A 22,594-nucleotide genomic window follows, 5' to 3' on the forward strand; every position below is an offset into this window, starting at 1 on the left:
AACAAGTTATTCCATAAAAAACCTAAGAGTGGGGAAGCTTTAATGGGGAAGCATGACATGATCTATAAAGTGAGAAGGCAAGAAAATTATGTGTGCTTTTTAAAGTCTACAGGGTATGAGACATGCTAGAAAAATAAAACATGAGAACATAAGGAAGACTAAAGACTCCTTAATAAGACATGATGATGACTTCTCTGATGCTATTATATATTCATATATATGATATAAATATCATACATATATGATATATTTGTATATATCATATGAATATGAGAAATACATCTTAGTTTTTAGTGCTATTTATTTGTCAAATTAAAGCAAAACCCTAGGTTGCTTTTTTAAGCCTCAGAGGGATTTTTAGTTCTCACAAAGAACTTGTCATGTGAAGTACTTACTATGTTCTAGGCAAGCTACTGCAAACAGGCCTACAACATCCTGATGATAGCTATTCTTCTTTATCTCCTTCAGAGGAGTCTCACTGGAAGATTCAAATTAAACCTTGGTTGTGTTGAGAGTCCTACCTACTAAGAATTTCCCACTTGCCTTACCCCACAGTTGTACGCTAATGTGATTATAGGCCATGTCCAAGATCCCATAGCTATATGGGCCTGAGAACACACATTTGAAAGGAAATATCTCTTCCCTAAAGGACTGGATTCTGGAATGATTTATGGTGGGAGAAAATATGCCAGAAGCTCAAGTGTGTTGTCACTGGAAACTGACTCTTCCTGTGGGATAGGAGTGAGATGAGTCTTACTTACTAAATCACTCTGCCCTGAGATTATCCTGTCAGGGTTAGGATCTACTACAGGGACCTTAGCAGGCCCTCTGAAGGACCAAATGGAAGAAGAAGAAAATCCAACTTCCTTTTACCTAGTTGTTACATTTCATATGGATGCTATTAGTAAGAAAATCATTTTAAAGGAAATACTGTAAAATTTTTAAAAATCAGAAGTGTAAAAACATAAAAGATGTTGCACGAAAGAATAAAATTGAGAAGTCTTCCTTAATATGTTCTTTTAAAAAATGATCTTCAATGACTTGATATATCTTTGATTTAATAATGCCTTCTGGATTTCAATTTCTTCAGCTGTGATACGAGATGGTCTAGATACATACAAAACTTGGGCAAATACGCCCTTTGTGAACATAAAGCATCTACATGGAAGAAAATGTAGATGCTACCTTTGATTGTATAACATACCCACTAGGAAATATGAATTACAGTCATTAAAATATAAGAAGAATCTGCGGAGAATGACCCAACCGATCCCTCACATGCATGTATGTGCACGCACACACACACACACTCCTACTAAATTCCATGTAAGAGCTAGCTAAAAAGCTCTCAGCTACACTAGTAGCTTAATTCTACATTAATTCCACACTAATTCTCATAATTCCAATAAACATGCTTCAAACATTTATACAGAAAATATTTTGCATTTTCCATATTCTTTGTTACCTAATGAGTGTTAAAACAGACAATGAATGATGTAATCATAGTATTTAAAAATGTCCAGTCAATGTGACCAACACTAGGATTTTGAAAAAGACTGTCTCAATCTTTCCCATTCCCTCAAAAAGGTTTAGAAACAAGAGATAAGGTTGTATTCTATTTAAGCAGATTTTTTTCTAACCCCAGAGCTTAAGAGAAAACTACAGAAAGCAGATATATTTAGTATTCCCTCTGATTCAGCAACATTTTCACATGTATATATATACACACACACACACACACACATCAAAGCATACCAGGAGGACAAAAAAATTAATAAAAGACACTCTACTAATCTAAACAATCTTGTCCAGAAAATACAAGAGGAAGAATTATTTTCCGACTCATTTTATGAGGCCAGTATTACCCTGATACCCAAATTAGATAAGGATATTACAAGTTAAGAAAAATATTGACCAATATCCCTCATAAACAAAGATACAAAATTCCTCAACAAGATAATGGCAAATTAAGTCCAGCAACATATAAAAAATATATATATATATATCATGAGCTAATGGCATTTATCCTAGGGGTACAAGGCTGATCTAATATTAAAAATTCAATCAGTGTAATCTACCATATTAATGGTCTTAAAAAAACAAAACAACAAAAACAAACAAACAAAAAACCCATGATCATTCCATACGAGGGGAAAGCAAAGCATGGAATTCATGGCTTTCTCCCCATGATTCTTTAGTCTTGTTAATAAGACTAAGTTAATTAAATTTTTTTAATTTTATTTTTTTCTTATTCTAATTTTTTTAACTTTTCCTCTTTCCTCTTTTAACATTTTAACTATTTTTTCTTAATAATACCTTTCTTTAAAAAAATTTTTAAACATTCATTATTATAGTCATATTTTATCCTTCATTGTATCTAACTTTAATTTTTGTATACATATAGGGTTTTGTCTTCTAAAAAATTTCTGGGATACAACTTCTTCTAATAGATCAAAATATACCCTAAATCTAGCACAGGGCTTTGTTCTAGTATCTAACCTTAGCAAATCCTCTCTACTTTCGTTTTCTTTCTTTTTCCAACCAATTTATCTTATCAATTCCTTTTTTAGAATTTTTAAAAAATTTTTATCCTTACAGTCATATTTCATCCCTTCATCATGTTTATCCTTATTATTGTATATATATAAGTTTTTCTTTTTCTAAAATGTTGGGAGGTAGTTTCTTCTAAGAGACCAAAATACACCCAAAATCAAGTGGGTGGCTCTGTTCTATTCACCAGTCTAATAAACATGTATTTTTTAAAGTAAAAAAAATTTTTTTAACTTCTTTTTACCCCCTTACTTCTCCCCCTGATTTTGGGTCTCTTCTGATTTGGTTAGCATACATTTTTCTGGAGTCTGCCACCCTTATAGTATTTTATTCTCTTGTTCATATGTTCTTATCTGGATAAAATGACAAGGCACAAAAACTCACCACAAAAAAAAGAACAAGAGGCAGTACCGAAGGCTAGGGACCTAATCAACATAGACATTGGTAATATGTCAGGTCTAGAGTTCAGAATGATGATTCTTTAGGTTCTAGCTGGGCTCGAAAAAGGCATGGAAGATATTAGAGAAACGCTGTCTGGAGAAACAAAAGCCCTTTCTGGAGAAATAAAGGAACTAAAATCTAATCAAGATGAAATTTTAAAAAGCTACTAATGAGGTGCAATAAAAAATGGAGGCTCTTACTGCTAGGATAAATGAGGCAGAAGAGAGAATTAGTGATATAGAGGTCCAAATGACAGAGAATAAAGACATTGAGCAAAAGAGAGACAAACAACTACTGGACCACGAGGGGAGAATTCGAGAGATAAGTGATACCATAAGACAAAACAATATTCGAATAATTGAGATCCCAGAAGAAGAAGAAAGAGAGAGAGAGGCAGAAGGTATATTGAAGTGAATTATTGTACAGAATTTCCCTAATATGGCAAAGGGAACAAGCATCAAAATCCAGGAAGCACAGAGAACCCCCCTCAAAATCAAAAATAGGTCCACACCCCATCATCTAATAGTAAAACTTACAAGTCTTAGTGATAAAGAGAAAATCCTGAAAGCAGCCTGGGACAAGAAGCCTGTAACATACAGTGGTAAAAATATTAGATTGGCAGCAGACTTATCCACAGAGACCTGGCAGGCCAGGGAGAACTGGCATGAATATATTCAAAGCACTAAATGAGAAAAACATGCAGCCAAGAATATTATCACTGAAAATAGAAGGAGAGATGAAAAGCTTCCAGGACAAACAAAAACTAAAAGAATTTGTAAACACCAAACCAGCCCTACAGGAAATATTGAAAGTGGTCCTCTAAGTAAAGAGAGAGCCTAAAAGTAGTAGACCAGAAAGGAAGAGAGACAATATACAGTAACAGTCACCTTAAAGGCAATACAATGAAACTAAATTCATTTCTTTCAATAGTTACTATTAATGTTAATGGGCTAAATGCCCCAATCAAAAAACACAGGGTATCAGAATGGATAAAAAAAAAAATCCATCAATATGCTGTCTATAAATACTCATTTTAGACCCAAAGACACCTCTAGATTTAAAGTGAGGGGGTGGAAAACAATTTACCATGCTAATGGACACCAAAAGAAAGCACATGTGGCAATCCTTATAGCAGATCAATTAGATTTTAAACCAAAGACTATAATAAGAGGGTCTTTCCAACAAGAAAATCTAACAGTTTTAAATTTCTATGTCCCTAACATGGGAGCAGCCAACTATATAAACCAATTAATAAAAAAATCAAAGAAACACATTGTCAATAATACAACAATAGTAGGGGACTTTAACACCCCCCTCACTAAAATGGACAGATCATCCAAGCAAAAGATCAACAAGGAAATAAGGGCCTTAAATGACACACTGGACCAGATGGACATCACAGATATATTCAGAACATTCCATCCCAAAGCAACAGAATACACATTCTTCTCTAGTGCACATGGAACAGTCTCCAGAATAGATCACATCCTGGGTCACAAATCAGGTCTCAAACGATACGCAGAGATTGGGATCATTCCCTGCATATTTTCAAACCACAGTGCTCTGAAGCTAGAACTCAATCACAAGAGGAAATTTGGAAAGAACCCCAGCATGAGCTGGGGGAGAGGCAGACTCTCCACTAAGCAGGGAGCCTGATAAGGGACTTGATTCCAGGATCCTGAAGTCATGACCTGAATGGAAGGCAGAGACTCAACCATTTCAGCCTCCCAGGTGCCCCATCAAATATCTTTTCAAGATTTTATTTATCTATTTGAGAGAGAGAGTAAGAGTGCAAAAGCAGGGGAAGCCTCAGGCAGAGAGAGAGGGAGAAGCAGGCTCCCTGCTGAGCAAGGAGCCCAATGCAGGACTCCATCCCAGGACCCTGGGATTATGATCTGAGCCGAATATGGATGCTTAACCAACTGAACCACCCAGGCATCCCTCATTAGTGAATCTAACAAACATCCAGAGGAGAATTAATACCAAATTGTCATAAACTTCCAAAAAAAAACAGAAAAGGAAGGAACACTTCCCAACTCAATGTATGAGACCACTATTACCCTGAAAACCAAAAAAGGACATTACATGAAAAGAAAAACAAAGAACAATATTCCCTATCAACACAAAAATCCTCCACAAAATATTAGCAAAACAAATCCAGCAACATAGAAATAATTATATATCAATGACCAAGTGGCATTTATCCCAGTATTAACTTTGCACAGGTTGATTTAACATATAAAAAGTATCAATTGATGTAACCTTATACTACTAGAATAAAAGACAAAAACCCCATGATCATTTCAATAGATGCAGGAAAAATATTTGACAAAATCTAATAATCTTTCATGATAAAAAAATACTCAACACACTAAGCATAGAAAGAAACTTTCTCAACCTGATAAAGGCCACCTATGAAAAAACACAGCTAACATCATACTTAATGGTGAAAGATGGAGTGCTTTCCCCCAGTATCAGGAACAAGATAAGGATGATCGCTCTTGTCTTCTATTCAACACTGTACTCAGAGTTATAGCCAGGGCAATTAGGCAAAGAAATAAAAAGTATCCAAGTTGAAAAGAAAGAATAAGACTATCTATAGTCACAGATAATACAACTTTCTATGCAGAAAATCCTCAGGAAAACACACACACACACACACACACACACACACACACACACCCCTCTCAGAATAAATAAGCAAGTTCTGCAAGGTTGTAAGATATAAGATTGAAACAGAAAAATCAATTATATTCTTATATATGAACAATCTGAAAATGAAATCAGGCAAGCATTTTTTTCCATTTACAACAACCTCAAAAAGAATAAACTACTTAGTTAAAAGTTTAGTAAGAGTGCAAGACCTGTACTTTGAAAAGTACAAAACAGCACTGAAAGAATTTAAAGAACTAACTAAATGAAACACATCTCAAGTTCACTGTAAGACTTAGCATTGTTAAGATGGCAATATATAGACTCAATGCAGTCCTTATCAAAATCCAAGATGTCTTTTTTGTAGAAATTGACAAACTGATACTAAAATTCATATGGAAGTACAAGGGAACCAGAAATGCCAAAACAACCTTGAAAAAGAACAAAGTGGGAGTACTCACACTCTCTAATTTCCCTAATTTCAAAACTCACTATAAATCCATAGTAATCAAGTTAGTGTGAGACTAGCATACGTCTACATACAGATCAATGCAATAGAATTGAGATTCCAGAAATAAACTATTGTATTGATCTTGGACAAGGGTGTCAAGACAATCCAATGGGAAAAGAGTTGTCTTTTCAGCAAATGGCATTGACATACCTCGATATCCACATACAAAAGAATGAACTTGGGCCCTTTCCTCATACCATACGTAAAAAATTAACTCAAGATATCTCATACAATATAAGACTTAAAACTATAAAATCTTGGGGCACCTGGGTGGCATAGATGGTTAAGTGCCCAAATCTTTTTTTTTTTTTTTAATTTGGCAGAGCAGGTGTGACACAAGCAGGGGGAGTGGGAGAGAGAGAAGCAGGCTTCCCATTGAGCAGAGAGCCCTACGTGGGACTTAATCCCAGGACGCTGGGATCATGACCTGAGCTGAAGGCAGACACTTAAGGACTGAGCCACCCAGGTGCTCCTAAGTGCTCAACTCTTGGTTTCAGCTGAGGTCATGGTCCAGGCTCATGAGACTGAGCCCTGTGTCGGGCTCCACCCTTAGTGTGGACTCTGCTTGAGATTCTCTCTCCCTCTCCCTTTGCTCTTCTCACTTGGGCTCTCTCTAAATAAGTAAGTCACTCTTAAAATTTTTTTTTACAAAACTATAAGGTTCTTAGGAAAAAACATGATAGTAAATCTTTGTGAGGTTGGGTGGTTTCTTAGATACAACATCAAAAGCACAAGCAACAAAAGAAAACAACACATTGGACTTCATCAAAATTTTAAAAGTTTTCTGCTTCAAAAGACACTATTGAATAATAAAAAAAAAACAACCTCCAGAATAGGAGAAAATATTTATAAATCAAATATCTGATAAGGGACTTATATCTAAAATACATTTAAAAAAAAACTCTTGGAACTCAGCAATAAGAAGACAAATAGCCCATCACAAAATGGGAAGAGGGTTTGAATAGAAATTGTTTCAAAGAAGATATATAAATAATCGATAAGCACATAAAATGATATTCAACATCTAGTCATTAGGGAAATGCAGATCAAAACCACAGTGAGCTGCAACTTCACAACCACTTGCATAGCTATAATAAAAAAGCCAGATAATAACAAGTGTTAGCGGGCGCCTGGGTGGCTCAGTGGGTTAAGCCACTGCCTTCGGCTCAGGTCATGATCTCACGGTCCTGGGATCGAGCCCCGCATCGGGCTCTCTGCTCAGCAGGGAGCCTGCTTCCTCCTCTCTCTCTGCCTGCCTCTCTGCCTGCTTGTGATCGCTCTGTCAAATAAATAAATAAAATTAAAAAAAAAATAACAAGTGTTAGCAAGGATGTGGAGAATTTGGAGCTCTCATACATCACTGGTGAGAATGTAAAATGGTGTGGACCCTTTGGAAAACAGCTTGGCAATTGTTCCAAAAGTTAAATGCAGTTATCTTATGATTCAGCAATTCAAATTTTAAGTATATAACCCCCCAAAAAGAAAACATGCCCCCACAAAACTTGACAATGTTTATAGCAGCATTATACATAATTGCTAAAAAGTAAAAACAACCCAAGTGTCCATCAACTGATGAATAAATAAAATGTGGTGTATCCTACAAGGGAGTATTATTTGGCAACAAAAGGAGATGAAGTACTGATAACATGCTATAGCATGATAAAGCTTGAAAAATACTAAGTGAAAGAAGCCAGTCACAAAAGAATATACAGTACATGATTCAGTTTCTTTGAAATGTCAGAAGATGCAAATCTATAGAGGCAGAAGGTAGAGTGGCGGTTGACAGGGCTGGTAGGGTGGGGGTGGCTGGTATTTACTGGCAATGGGTACAGGGTTTCTTCTGAGGGTAGTGAAAATTATTACATGGTTGCACACTGAACTATGTACTTTTAAATGTGATTTTTGTGGTATGCTAGATATATCTCAATTTTTAAAAACAATTATACAAATGTTTACAGTAGTTTTATTTATAATTTAAAAATGAAAACAACCCGGGCGCCTGGGTGGCTCAGTGGTTAAGCCGCTGCCTTCGGCTCAGGTCATGATCTCAGGGTCCTGGGATCGAGTCCCGCATCGGGCTCTCTGCTCGGCAGGGAGCCTGCTTCCTCCTCTCTCTCTCTGCCTGCCCCTCTACCTACTTGTGATTTCTCTCTGTCAAATAAATAAATAAAATCTTTAAAAAAAAAAAAAAATGAAAACAACCCAAATAACCTTCAATGAATGAAAGGTAAATTATGGTACATTCACACAAAGTTAATAAATGCAATAAAATGAGGGCGCCTGGGTGGCTCAGTGGGTTAAAGCCTCTGCCTTCAGCTCAGGTCATAATCCCAGGGTCCTGGGATCGAGCCCCATATCGGGCTCTCTGCTCAGCAGGGAACCTGCTTCTTCCTCTCTCTGCCTGCCTCTCTGCCTACTTGTAATCTCTGTCAAATAAATAAATAAAATCTTTTTTAAAAATGCAATAAAATGGAATAAACTGTAGTTGCACACAACAAATTGGATGAACCTCTAAGGCATTATACCATGTGGGGAAAAAAAATCTCAAAAGGTTACCTATTGTGTAATTCTATTTAAATGACATTCCTAAAAATGCAAAACTATATTGATGGAGAACAGATAGTGGTTCTCAGAAATTAGAAGTGGGGGTTGGCTGTGTCCACAAAAGGACAGCCAGCATCAGGCTCCCTGCTCAGCGGGAAGCCTGCTTCTTCCTCTCCCACTCCCCCTGCTTGTGCTCCCTCTCTCACTGTGTCTCTGTCAAATAAATAAATAAAATCTTTAAAATACAAAAAACAAAAAACACAACAACAACAACAACAACAAGACTCAACAGAAATCTTACTATGTAGAAGAGGGACATGAATTTAAGGATCGTTCCTTTCAGAGAATGGGTTCCAGAAATATACCTGAATTTATGCACACTCCTCTCCTTAAATCTTTTAAAAATGCAATGAAGATATTATTTGGATCTTAGTGTATTTATTACTTTAAAGCAAGTTCTTTCCTGCTATGTCAGAAGTTACTGACCTGCCCACATAAAATGAAGTGAATGAGTTAAAATCTTAGTAGTTATTCAGGCATGCATTCTAGCAGCCAAGACCGGAAAAAAGACATGTCTTAGATAATACATGTGAAATTACCTTGTCTATTGTGGAATCCTATAAAATGCTAGGTATTTTTATTTGGAATTATTACCTTTCCTATGTATCTGGGGACTCGATGATTAACGTTCCTGGGAGACAGATAGGCAGAATATTGGAACTGGAAAGGACTTCATTTTGGAAAGGAAATCAAGGCCCAGAAACGCTATGGAACTTGTCTAAGATCATACAGCTACTTGATGGTACAAGAAGAACTAGAACTTTGTCTTCTTGACTCTAATTCTCTTCCCATTGCTCCTCACGTGACTTGTGGAGCCATACTCTCAATAAGCAGCTCTCAAATACACCATCATTGTAATGACGGTGACTATACTGGGGACCCACCTTGGAAGCCAAGTTGTTTTATATCAAGTTCTTCCAGTCAGTTCAAGGTTATATTCCAGGGACACAACTGATCTTGTGGACATGACATTGGTAATTCTACCTGCCTGAGATGTCCCATTTGTAGGATTCCAAAGAGTTGGGAAAAGAGAATTAGATAAAAGAAGTTTCCAAGGGAAAAAAAAGATGGTCCTGGGTTGATTGTTACTGGGATAGAAAAATCAGACAGTTAGGGTGCCTGGTTGGCTTAGTTGGTTAGACATCCAACTCTTGGTTTCTGCTCAGGTCATGACCTCGGGGTCATGAGACCAAGCTCTGCCTCAGGCTCCGTTCTTAGCATGGAGCTTGCTTAAGATTCTCTCTCTCCCTCTCCCTCTGCTCCTCCCATGTTTGTACGGGTGCATGGGCTCTCTCTCGCTCTCCCTCAAGAAGGAAGGAAGGAAGGAGGAAAATATCAGATAGAAGGGAATAACTTGTCTCACTTCATTCAAGCATTTATTGAGCATCTACTATGTGCCATGATACACCATCCCAAACAGGGACTTCAACTCTGAGCAAGACGTCCTTGCCCTGGGAAGTCAGTCTTGTAGAACACACTAAACAATGCACCAGATGTCCGAGAACAGGAATGGAAAGGGCCATAGGAGTCCACAAAGGGCAACACTAACTCTACTTGGGGAATCACAGAATTGTCATTTGGAATGGGTCTTGATGGGTAAGGAGAGTGTGCACAGCAAAGATGAGAAGGGAGAGTATTCCAGGCAGAAAACCAAATGTTAATGAACAGATGAATAAGGGAGCTTGGCAAGGTCAGGGAACAGGGAAAAAAAAAAAAAATGACCCAAATGCAAGAGAGAAGGGCTTAAAAGAAGCCTACCCTGTCAAAGGTCTTTTGTTCTTAAAAGAAACTTCACTAGGAGTTCCAGCATTGGTCTAATCTGGTAAGAATTATTATTAATCAGTACCTATGGAAAAAGAAAAGATTTGACATACAACTTTTTTTTGACATACAATTTTGTTAAAAATGTACCCCCTCCTGGGGCGCCTGGGTGGCTCAGTCAGTTAAGCATCTGACTCTTGGTTTCTGCGCAGGTTATCATCTCATGTATTATGGGATCAAGCCCTGCATTAGGTTCCCCACTCAGCGGGGGAATTGGCTCCAGAAACCCCCGCCCCTGGTTCATGTGCTATTTCTCTCTAAAAATCAATCAGGGGTGCCTGGGTTGGCTCAGTTGTTAGGCGTCTGCCTTTGGCTTGGGTCATGATCCCAGAGTCCTGGGATTGAGCCCCGAATCTGGCTCCCTGCTCAGTGGGAAATCTGCTTCTCCCTCTCCCACTCCCCATGCTTGTATTCCCTCTCTTGCTGTCTCTGTGTCAAAAAAATAAATAAAATCTTTTATAAATAAAGTAAAAATAAATCAATCCTTAAAAAAAAGAATCTTCGGGCGCCTGGGTGGCTCAGTGGATTAAGCCGCTGCCTTTGGCTCAGGTCATGATCTCAGGGTCCTGGGATTGAGTCCCGCATTGGGCTCTCTGCTCAGCAGGGAGCCCGCTTCCCTCTCTCTCTCTCTCTCTGCCTGCCTCTCCATCTACTTGTGATTTCTGTCAAATAAATAAATAAAATCTTAAAAAAAAAAAAAGAATCTTCTGGGGCGCCTGGGTGTTTCAGTGGGTGAAAGCCTCTGCCTTCGGCTCAGGACTTGATCCTGGAGTCCTGGGATTGAGCCCCATCTGGCTCTCTGCTCTGCTCAGCAGGGAATCTGCTTCCTCCTCTCTCTCTGACTGCCTCACTGTCTACTTGTGATCTCTGTCTGCCAAACAAATAAATAAATAAAATCTTAAAAAAAAAAAAAAAAAGAATCTTCTCCCTCTCCTTTCCATACTAGTCCACCCACACCAGAGCCAAAGATGTTGATTTGATCTTGTTTTGTTGTGTTGCTTTAATAAATACAATTAGCATTCTTCAGCAAGTGTGTTTCAGTAGTTGCGCCAGACACACATGGCCCAAGCTTTCTCCTCCCTCCTTGCCATCCCTACCCTCAGCTGCCTCTTCGTGATACCAGAGAGCTATTACTGCTATTCCTCTGCCTGGCTGAGGACCAGATCCCTGTTCAGCTTCTGTCTCATTCCACGCTGGCCTGGACACCCCAACCAGCCAGATCAGCTAGATCAAACCCTGAGCATCATACTACCAGTCTAGCAGATCAAAGCACACCCAGAAAGATCCCATGGAACCCTGCTACAAACAGGTACAAGGAAACCTCGCTTCCTGCTCTCCCAACATCAAGACTGCTTAGCCCAGCATTACATTTCTGACTAAACCGGATGGGATAGAGAGCCGCTTACCAAGTTCTAGTTCCTTCTACTACCCCCACCCCAATTTCTTCTTTGATCTCACAGCATACATAAAAGAAAAGAAAAGAAAAAAAAACCCAACCCTAGCCGTTCGTCAAATGCATACAATTACTTCAATAAACCTAAAGCAAACACCATAACCAAGAGCGCGGTATCCACTTCAGAAACAATCCTTGTGATAAAGCACTCGATGAAACAAACATTAACTGGAGAGACAGGGGCGCAAGTCCTCACTATGCTCCCAGTGCAGGTTTTTTTGCAGGCTGCGGCACACAGCTGAAAAGTTAGTTGAATTTGGGCAGCCCATTGAGGAGGGAGAAATGAGCAGCTTAAAATACCATAAAGTAAGTGAGCGGTAACTCCACAGTAATCATAACTATGGTATAATATCCACGATCTTAAGAAAAAGTACCCAAGGGGCGCCTGGGTGGCTTAGTAGTTAAGTGTCTGCCTTTGGCTCAGGTCATGATCTCAGGGTCCGGGGATGGAGCCCCACATCGGGATCCCTGCTCGGCTGCTTCTCCCTCTCCCACCTCCCCTGCTTGTGTTCCCTCTCTCGCTGTATCTCTCTCTGTCAAATAAATAAATAATATCTTTAAAAAAAAAAAAAAGAAAGAAAGAAAGAAAAAGAGAAAAAGTATCCAAAACTTGGAAATACGACGAGGACGACAATGGCATTGCAATGTCATACTGGGACATTGTTTAACTAGCCCACTGAAGGATCATTCAGTCCTTTAAGAGAATGTACCTGTTCTTGACTTTGTTATTTACTATTTCATTAGTGTCCAGACACTGAAGTTTTGTTTTTTATTTTTTTTAAGATTTTATTTATTTGACAGACAGAGATCACAAGTAAGTGGCGAGGCAGTCAGAGAGAGAGGGGGAAGCAGGCTCCCTGCTGAGCAGAGAGCCCGATGCCAGGTTTGATCCCAGGACTCTGGGATCATGACTTGAGCTGAAGGCAGAGGCTTTAACCTACTGAGCCACCTAGGTGCCCCAAAGATATTATTTTTAAGTAATCTCTACACCCAGTGTGGGCTCGAACTCACAACCGTGAGATCAAGAGTCCCATGCTCTACCCACTAAGCCAGCCGGGTGCCCCCAGGGGTGTTTTATGATAACTTAAATGCATCTGTCCAGTAATACCAGAGGTGATAGTTTTGTTGCCCTGTAGGACATTAACCAGTTTTGGAACTCCTAGGAAATTCAATTCAGAAATTCTTTTACTGATTGATTCTCTATTCCTTGGTTTCTCCTTCAAATCAGTAGCTTTACCACCTACTGATTCCTTCATACATTGTTTAATAAATTTTTTATGTATGTTCATCTTATTTTTTGCAAGAATCATGTTTTTAACTTTTTGAAAAGTCATACTTCGGTCATTACATTGTTCATTCAGTCATTCTCTGCGTTGCGTTGCTATGTACGAAAAGCTGTGTTCTGCCCTGGCTACTTCTCCACACATTCAAAAGGCCCCCTCCTTTTTTTTCCTTGACGTATGCCAGCTTCACACTACAGATTCTCAGACCATAATGACCTGCGACCCGATCTTGTTTGGCCCTCAGTGTTTCTATTTAACTGAATTATTGCTGACATTTACAAATGGGAAGAAGTCACAAAAACAATATATAAATATGGATTTCTAGTTTCTCTGGAAAAAAATCTGAAGTTCTGGCAACCCGAGAGTCATCCTCCCACCCCACAAGGGAGAGCTGGGCCCCTTTGTGCACATTCTGTCCCCCAGTCTCCTCTGCTCTCTATTGTTACCTGCCTGTCCTTGCAGTGAACTTAAACCTTTAATCCCACAACGGTGGCCTGCTCATTCTTCTCCTTGAAAGCTGATCCTCAGTCTAGCCCACATCTCACCACCTGCTCAGCTCAGCTTTTCATCCAGTAGACACTGACATCTGAAGTGTATGGGTCTGTGTATACGTACCTTACACACACACACACACACATATTCAATTGTGACCAAAAAATAACTTTTAAATATTGACCGAAAGTTGGTAGCACATTTTTAAGTCATTCTCAACACACCTGACAGTTCAGAGCTAAAACCATGGCAGTCATTTAGACCAATAGGTAACAAACTGGTTTTCATTACATGAAAACATTACATTTCATGAATCTCAAAGAGAGATTCATGATAGCGATATACCGCGGTACAATGTACACTAGTTTCTTGTTTATTAAGATTTTATTTATTTATGTGTGTGCGTGTGTGTGACTGTGTGTGTGTATGTGAGAGAGAGAGAGAGAGCGCGTGCGCACAAGCAGGGGGAGGGGCAGACAGAGAGAGAAGCAATGTTCCTGCTGAGCAAGAAGCCCTGTGGACACAGGACTGGATCCCAGGACTCTTGGATTATGACCTGAGCTGAAGGCAGATGTTTAACTGACTGAGCCACACAGGTGTCCCATATGTAGTGTAAGGGCCTATTCAGCCAGAGCAGCCCCACCCCAGTTGAACTGCCATTTTGCTGTAAAGCTTAAATTGACCTTGACCCCCACCCAGGGGAATTTATTTAAAAGCAAATCCGAGAAACCGTCCCACGTAACAAAGTCCAAATACAAGGGTGGGTCAGGACAGGTGGAGACATTCAGTCAGTGGGGGCACATACTGTCTCCTAGCTACCAAGAAGTATGGGCCCCCACCCTTTGGGAGCCTTTTGGCACCAATCCTAACCAAGGTGTGATAGACTGAATCAAATGTCTACTAGGGTAAATTGTAATTCAATTGGTCACCTAGCATCAATTGGGGTTTCCTGGTGTGTTACAATCATTGGCCACCTGTGTGTGGCCAGGGCCAACCACATGGCCTTTGCTCTATAAAAGTTAGTCTGGAAAGTTGGTGGAGGGGGTCATCCTCTCTGTAGGGGCGGCCCTGACCGGTCTGTTTGACGGTCGGTCTGATTCCTTATGCTTGGCGCAAAATAAAGCTTTGCTTGACCTTTGCTTTGTATCAGTCTCGCTCCTTTAATCACGGACCCATTATTGGGGTACCCAATTTTGGGGGGACCCAACAGTAGACTAGCTTCTACCAGCAAAGTAAAGTTCAGAGCTTAAAAACAGGTTATAAGGAACATTCATGAAATGTTCAGTGATACTGTATGAAGGTTAAACCTCGCCCCAAAACCTTACATGTTAGTCCCTTCTTTCAAGGGCCTAATCCAACTGCAGATCCAAAATACACTTTTAAAAAGAAAGACAATTTTAAAAGCTTTAATTACTCAGAAAACATTAATACAAAGAGGTGAACTTTCAAGTGCGAAAATTCAAACAATGACCAAAGACTTTTATTTAAATTATCAGGCTAATGTGGGCTAAGAGCAAGTTTTCCCTTGAATTATCTAGCAAATTATGCAATATTATCTTCTAACTGCATATTCCTAGCATGTCAATCAGGATGACCTTAGTTTCTATACCACAGATTTCAATTTTCTCTTATTACATCCTCCACTCAAACCTCAACCCCACCCCTGAGGACAGGAGCCTCTCCCCAGGAAAAGGTGGGTTCACTCTGGCTCAGACACCTCACTCCCGTGTTCTCAGACCTTAGTTCAAACCACCTGCAGCATCAAACATGGCGATTCCTGGCCCAATACCCGGAGACCTGATTTAGTGGGTCTGGGATGGAGGCCAGGAAAACAAACTTTTAACCTACACATACCCACCCTTTAAGTAATTAATTCTCTTGCAGGTGGTATTAGGATACACACTAACAAACACTGTCTCCTTGCCTCACTGGAAAAGCTGGCTGTGGAGAGCAAGATGGAGTCACTCATGTCAAGCAGGGGCCTGTGTCAAGCGATGACCCAAGTACTTAAGGGTTCTGCAGCTAAGAGATAGCACTGAGACCAGTAGCAGCTGACACCCCAGAACTGGTAACAAGCAGAAGCAGAGGAGGTCCACAGGGGCCCAAACTGATTAAATCACTCTAAAAAGGGAGGATTTTTGCAGCAAACGGTCAGACTCCTCAGACATGACCCCTCTACATCTGACTTTAAAAAGGTACCCAAGGGGGCGTCAGGGTCCTGGGATCGAGTCCCACGTGGGGCTCTCTGCTCGGCAGGGAGCCTGCTTCTCCCTCTCTCTCTCTCTCTCTCTCTCTGCCAGCCTCTCTACCTACTTGTGATCTCTGTCAAATAAATAAATAAAATCTTAAAAAATAAAAAATAAAAAAATAAAAAGGCACCCAAGGCTCTGCCTGATTGATCTCCTTCATGGCTTGAACCTCGTAAGCACTAAGTGTGAGAGCGGACCTGGCTGAGAGAAGGCTTATCTCTACTATGCGCCCGCAGGCGGACTTCACATTTGGTTTGTTAACTTCTACCCATTCTGTTATCTTGTTTGTTGTGTGCCGTGTGAGAGGCCAAGTTTATCATATCGTGACATGTTATTGAGCTTGGAATCCTGAACCTGCTTTATAATTATGTTAAGCCTGCCTTATGACTGAATAAAGCTGACACTGCAGAAAGACACAACTCGTGTGTGCACCTCCGCAGTGTGCTTGGGACACCGGTCAATGTTAGTAACACTGGCTTTTGGAAACTTTCTTGCTTACAAAAAGTTGTCCTTTGCCATATGGACCATATGGATACACTTACCGAGTCCCAACCATCTGTAAGGCAGTATGTCAAGGACTGTGGCAGATAAGATAATGAACAAAACGTATTCCTAACTCTCACAAATCCGGCAGGAAAAATAAATGTTTACAAGTTAATTAAAATAGAATGGAATATGTGTCATGGCAGGAATATAAACTCTAAGCACTACCATTCTCTGCCAGCATCTTGTACCCATACGTCTTTTTGATTACACATGATGACACAGCGTTTTCCATGCTCTCGCTGTCCACGAGACTGTATGTTCAAGGGCTGAGATCATGCCTTGCTCACTCCTGAGTTGTTAGTAACTGATAAGTAATAAATGCTGGGTTGAAGAGTCATTTAATCTAGACATTCTTCATCATTACAACTTGACCCAGATTGTCAGAAACTTCACATTAGAATCTGGCTGCTCATTTAGGAAGTCAGTTCCTTGAAACCTAACCATGTAACTTCACATTTGGAGGGAACTTAAGAAAATGTAGTTCAGCATGTCACTAAATTTGGTGTGCAGATCATTGGTGGTACTCAAGGAAGATAGCTTCTAGAGTGTTTATGGGTGATATATGAAAAAAAAAATTTTAATTTCAATAGGAGGCATATCTGTGTGTAGATAGAAAATATCTAGAACAAAGCAGTACTTTTCATATATTAATGCTTAAAACAGTGTTTAATTTATTTCAAAAATAAATGTTGAACAGGTGAACTTTTATGCTTTTAGAAATCCTAGTGGTTGCCCTTGGTATTTGAGTAAGAGGCATGAGGGGGCTTTTGGAGTACAGGAAATGTTTCTTTAGCTGGGTGCTGGCTGCACAGGGACGGTCGGTTATAAAGCTGTATTACGGCAACTGCTCTTTTCTGCCTGTACAGTATATTTCAACCCAAAAGTACTCTTTTAAGTGGATGTAAATAGTAAATAAATGATAGCACATGGACACTGGAAAAATCCTGAAGGTGGAAAAGGAAAGGAAAATTTGGGACACACAGACTCAAATTCCATTGTGTAGATGAAAAAAAAAACTCAAGTGACTGCGACAAATGAGCTGCTTGGTCTGGAGCAGGGGCTGCCTCCACCCAATCTTCTGTCCCCTTCTCCCTCCACGCCCCCCCACCCCGCCCATGCCACGTCCTCAATTCCAGCAGGATATGCGCCCTCTCTCTACGACGGTTTATCGGCTGCTCCCCGCTCAGACGCCCCTGCCAAATCCAACTCTTCCAAGGGAGTTAATTGCCTTCCCCACTTGGCTGCTTTTTTACCATTCCTCTAAGCCCTTCGCCATATGCTGCCTTGTAACTAAATTGTAACCCACGGAAAGACACGGATTGGTCCTACAGCATTTAACAAGTCCGTCTCTTGGGCAAGTTACTTTTCTGGGTCTCGCTTTCAACGCCTGTAGATCCAGGGGGTGAGGCGGGGGGCGGTATCAAGATTACGATCTGGGGTTTGGATCAACAGCGGCGGGCATCCCTCCCAGTTCTACCACTTAGTGCCGCCCAGCTTTGGGCGACGTTTCATCGTCGTCTTGTGCCTTACTTGGCCGCTTCAACTGCAAAGTCGGGGTTAGGATACGCCTAACTTCTAGTGTTGTGGGTGCAGGGAAACGACCCGTGGGGAGTGCTGGACACCGTGTTTGGTAACCGTTAGCCATTATCGCCGTTTCTGCCACGTGGAGAAAATACAAGCGCCTTTCCCGCCGGAGTCCCTGAAAGGACAGCGTGGGCGGGCGCTGTCAGCATGTGCCTAAGACTCAAGAGGGGGAAAGACTCGAGGGAGAGAAGACGGGGGAGGACAGGAGGATGTGAGGAGTCTTGAAGGCGGAGGGTGTGTTTGGGCAACGGGGGGGGGACGCGCGCCCCTCCCAAGACCTAGCAAGTCCGAATCTCCCGTTACAAAGGCCCAAGTTGCCCCTCGGCGCCTGAGCTCCTTTGCTCTGGTGTCCGTCCCCCCGCCCCCGGGGTCTTCGCAGGGGACTTCGCGGACGAGACACGGTGCTTGGAACAAGGGCGCAGCAGCAGCCCGCGACCAAAACCGCCTCCGGGCTCGCTCGCTCCGGAGCCGGGCGTCTTCGGGCAGGTCCTGCGGCCGGCACGCTCCTCCTTCCGCCGCCTACCTCTCAGAAAGATACCGGCCGGGCCGCCCCTTCGCGGGGCAAACTTGGGGAGGCCGCTCGGCGCAGGCCGCGGGGCACCCCCGGCGCCTCTCGGCTCCCCCGCGTGGCGCGCGTCGGCCGAGGCCTGGGGCTCCGGGGGCGACGCAGCCCGTCCGGAGGGCGCTTCCCGGTCACCGCACGCCCCAGGCCCGCCCGGCCCCGCGCTCTGGGGCCGTGCCTTTGCCCTCGCTCGTACCTGGCGATGGGATGCCAGGGCGGCTGCGGCTGCTGACTTCCGAACGCGAGCGGGCGGCCGCCTTCAACTTCTTGCTCTTCCCGCAGCCCATGGCGCGCAGGGCCGGGTGGGAGTTCCCGGCGGACCGACGCCGCAGCCGAGCGGGGGCCGCGCGCCCCCTGCCGGCGGTTAGCGGGATGGCGGGGCGGTGGGCGGGGCGAGGGAGGCGGGGCGGCTGGTAGCCACGCCTTGACGCCCACGCCTCCTCTTTCAAGCAGGTGGATTTTTTTCACATTAAATTACACTCACTAGGGTGCGTGGGTGGTTCAGTTGGTTAAGCGACTGCTTCCAGCTCAGGTCATGATCCTGGAGTCGCGGGATCGAGTCCTACATCGGGCTCCCAGCTCCACAGTGAGTCTACTTCTATCTCTGACCTTCTCACTCATACTCTCACTGTCTCTCTCTCAAATAAATAAATAAAATATTTTTTTTAAAAATTACACTCACTAGGGGCACCTGGTTGGTTCAGTGGGTGAAAGCCTCTGCCTTCTGCTCAGGTCATGATTCCAGGGGCCTGAGATCAAGCCCCGCATCGGGTTCTCTGCTCAGCAGGGAGCCTGCTGCCTCCTCTCTCTCTGCCTGCCTCTCTGCCTACTTGTGATCTCTGCCTGTCAAATAAATGAATAAAATCTTTTTAAAAAATAAATAAAATAAAATACGCTTGCTAAAGATAAGTAGGAAAATGTAAAGTGGAAAGAAGTGGGGAAAAGGCATTCTCCACCGTCTTATCTTCCAAATTACTGTTGCCGCATATACTATTTCTTTCCAGTTTTTCTGCCCTCAATTCTTAGTTTTGCACCCAGGTTTTCACTTAATACTAGCATTTTCTGTTCATAGTCCTGTAAGCCCTGCAGATAACTTGCTGGCTCCCACTCATCTCAGGCTTTGCCAGTGGATTAGATTGACAATGACCATTTTACTCCGAAGAATTTGTTTATTGAGAGAGAGAGAGTGCCCATGAGGGAGAGAGAGAGAGAGTGCCCATGAGGGAGAGAGAGACTCTCAAGCAGACTCCTGGCTGAGCACCTAGCCCACCCCTGGCTTGATCTTGACCCTGAGATCATGACCAGAAGGGAAGTCAAGAGTCCGTCACTCAACTGACTGAGCCACCAAGGTACCCCTGATCATTTTATTTTAAACAGAAGCTTGCTCACCCCATCCTCACCTCTCCTGCACTACATACCATACTCTTTCCTTTTATGCGGCACTAAGAGCTTCTAACTTACCCTGTTTTCTGTCTCCTGCTCTCACGTCCCTCTTCCCACCAGAATAACATCTTGGCATTTTGTTTCCCTTTTGTGTGTCCTAAAAGCTTAGAACAGTGACTGGGACACTGTAGGAATTGAATATTGAGGTGAAGAAGGAAGGGAACATTATCCCAAGGGGTACCTGGGTGGCTCAGTCGGTTAAGTGCCTGCCTTCAGCTCAGGTCAGGATCCCAGAGTCCTGGGATCAAGCCCCACATTGGGCTCCCTACTCAGCGGGAAGCCTGCTTCTCCCTCTCCGACTCCCCATGCTTGTGTTCCCTCTCACTCATTGTCTCTCTCTCCGTGTAAAATAAATAAATAAAATCTTTTTTAAAAAGTCCTCTCAGTAGAGCTACTATATTAGGCTTACCTTGTCTTCTATTGATAGACATTTGGTTTGTTTCTTTTTTTTTTTTAAAGATTTTATTTATTTATTTGACAGAGAGAAGTCACAAGTACACTGAGAGGCAGGCAGAGAGAGAGAGAAGGAAGCAGGCTCCCTGCTGAGCAGAGAGCCCAATGCGGGACTCGATCCCAGGACCCTGACATCATGACCTGAGCCGAAGGCAGCAGCTTAACCCACTGAGCCACCCAGGCGCCCCGGTTTGTTTCTTATTTTTAAATGTTAGGAATAAGACTATGGTGAAGGGCTCCTGGGTGGCTCAGTTGCTTAAGCAACTGCCTTTGGCTCAGGTCATGATTCTGGAGGCCTGGGATCGAGTCCCACATCAGGCTCCTTGCTCAGCGGGGATTCTGCTTCTCCCTCCGACCTCTCCCCTTTCCTGCTCTCTCTCTCTCTCATTCTCCCTCTCTCAAACAGATAAAATCTTAAAAAAAAAAAAAAAAAGACTAGAGTGAACATCTTTATGTTTAGAGCTGTAAGGCTCTCCTTACACATTGCCACGTTGCTTTTCAAAATGGGGGCCCCCATGTGTACTCCCACCAGTCAGGAGTGAAAGCTCCGTGCTACCCAAGAGTGATTTTTAACCACCCAAGCCACATTGTGCCCCATCAGATGGGGTCACTGTTCTCAGGGCAATGCTTGATTTTTCCTTCTTTGGATAAATTAACATATGTGAAGCATCCAGCCCATATCCGGCTGTGTTCTAGGGTTACAGGGTGTCTAAAGCAAGTTTCCTGCTCTTGAGGAACTTCCATCTCAGCTGAGATTTAGTGACCTTGTCTGGTCACCAGATGTGTGGCCGTGAGGCAGGCCTCTGTTTTCATCTGAATTTGTGGGCAATTTTATTTCCTGCTTTTCTTGGGAGCAACCCAGAGTCAAATGCTCTTGGAAGAGCATTTGGGTGTTTATTTGCTTAAATACAGAAAGCGAAGGCTGAACAAAAACCTTTTAAACACAGACACCGCACAAAGCCAAGGTGAAGTTGAACAGTCTCATCAAGGCATTTGCAATCTGTTAGGATGATAAGTAATCTAACTTTTAAAGTTAGGCAGGAACTTTTAAAGGCAAAGAAAAGTTCCCTACCTCTGTGAGCCAGGTCTGTAATTCCTTTGGCTGGAACGATTATTTCAGATATATATATTTTTTAACATGCTGTTCAACTTATTGCTAAAACAACTACGTATTTTGTCAGCAAAATCTCAATTGTGGTGTCTTTTCTTTTTCCCTATTTAAAGCACACATTAAACGAAGATGATGGCTTTTCTTTTTTTTTTTTTTTTTAATAGCTAGGCAAAGGTAGCTGAGAGTCATGTGCTTGCCCACGTCATCTTACCATATATCAACAATTTGTTGGACACTGAAGAGGAGCTGGGCACCTGCTTACAGCTTTTCTCAAATCATCTCGTGTTTTCTACACAGGAGCCCTATGTGGCAGGGACGATCATTATTCCAGTTTTACAGCAAGAATCCTGAGGCTGGTGGGTTAATTGCCCCGATTCCCAGAGCCTGATGTACAAACCCAAGTCTCCTTATTCCAAGGCCTCTCTGCTCTTAACCACTAGCTTATGTAATCGTTGTGACACTGCAATCCACTAATCACTATACATGGAAGGACTCGTCTTTGGGAGATGTTTTGAGTGTTGATTTAATTATATATGGTCTGTTCAAAGCACATCAAAAGAAAGGGCGTCTCTCTTTCACCCAGTAATAGTCCATGTTCAGTCCTCGGCTTATCTGACCTGCCCATCCCATGTGACCTCCATTTATCATTGCTCTCCTGGGAACAGGTGGCTTCTAGGATACCATGCTCTCCCATTTCCTCCTCTTTCTGACTCCCCCTGTGGGTCTTCTTTGCTGGTTCCTTCCCAATCTCCCTGGTACTTGGTATGTAAGTGCCCCAGGGCTTGGTCCTTAAACTTCGTCTGCCCTTCTCCCCCATCCTCAATCTGCATTTGCTCCCT

General features: G+C 42.2%; 1 protein-coding gene and 1 long non-coding RNA gene across 3 annotated transcripts in view; one reads left to right on the forward strand and one right to left on the reverse strand.

The window, feature by feature from the left end:
* Window positions 1-19,098, reverse strand: part of TXNRD1 (thioredoxin reductase 1) — a 116,928-nt gene extending 97,830 nt beyond the window's left edge. Inside the window, exon 1 of one of the 2 annotated variants that reach the window (XM_082739075.1) lies at window positions 18,945-19,098. In XM_082739075.1, the coding sequence (XP_082595201.1) occupies window positions 18,945-19,035 (91 nt within the window). In that variant the 5' untranslated portion in view covers window positions 19,036-19,098. The remainder of the gene's footprint in view (window positions 1-18,944) is intronic. The other variant, XM_082739076.1, reaches the window with a different exon arrangement.
* Window positions 19,099-19,109: 11 nt separating this feature from the next.
* On the forward strand, window positions 19,110-22,317 carry LOC309868921. The gene is made up of 2 exons (XR_014313869.1): window positions 19,110-19,334; window positions 21,920-22,317. It is a non-coding gene; the product is annotated as an uncharacterized lncRNA (long non-coding RNA).
* Window positions 22,318-22,594: the final 277 nt, after the last annotated feature.

The sequence above is a fragment of the Mustela nivalis genome (genome assembly GCF_964662115.1).
Source record: "Mustela nivalis genome assembly, chromosome: 7".
In the NCBI taxonomy this organism is placed as follows: Eukaryota; Metazoa; Chordata; class Mammalia; order Carnivora; family Mustelidae; genus Mustela; species Mustela nivalis.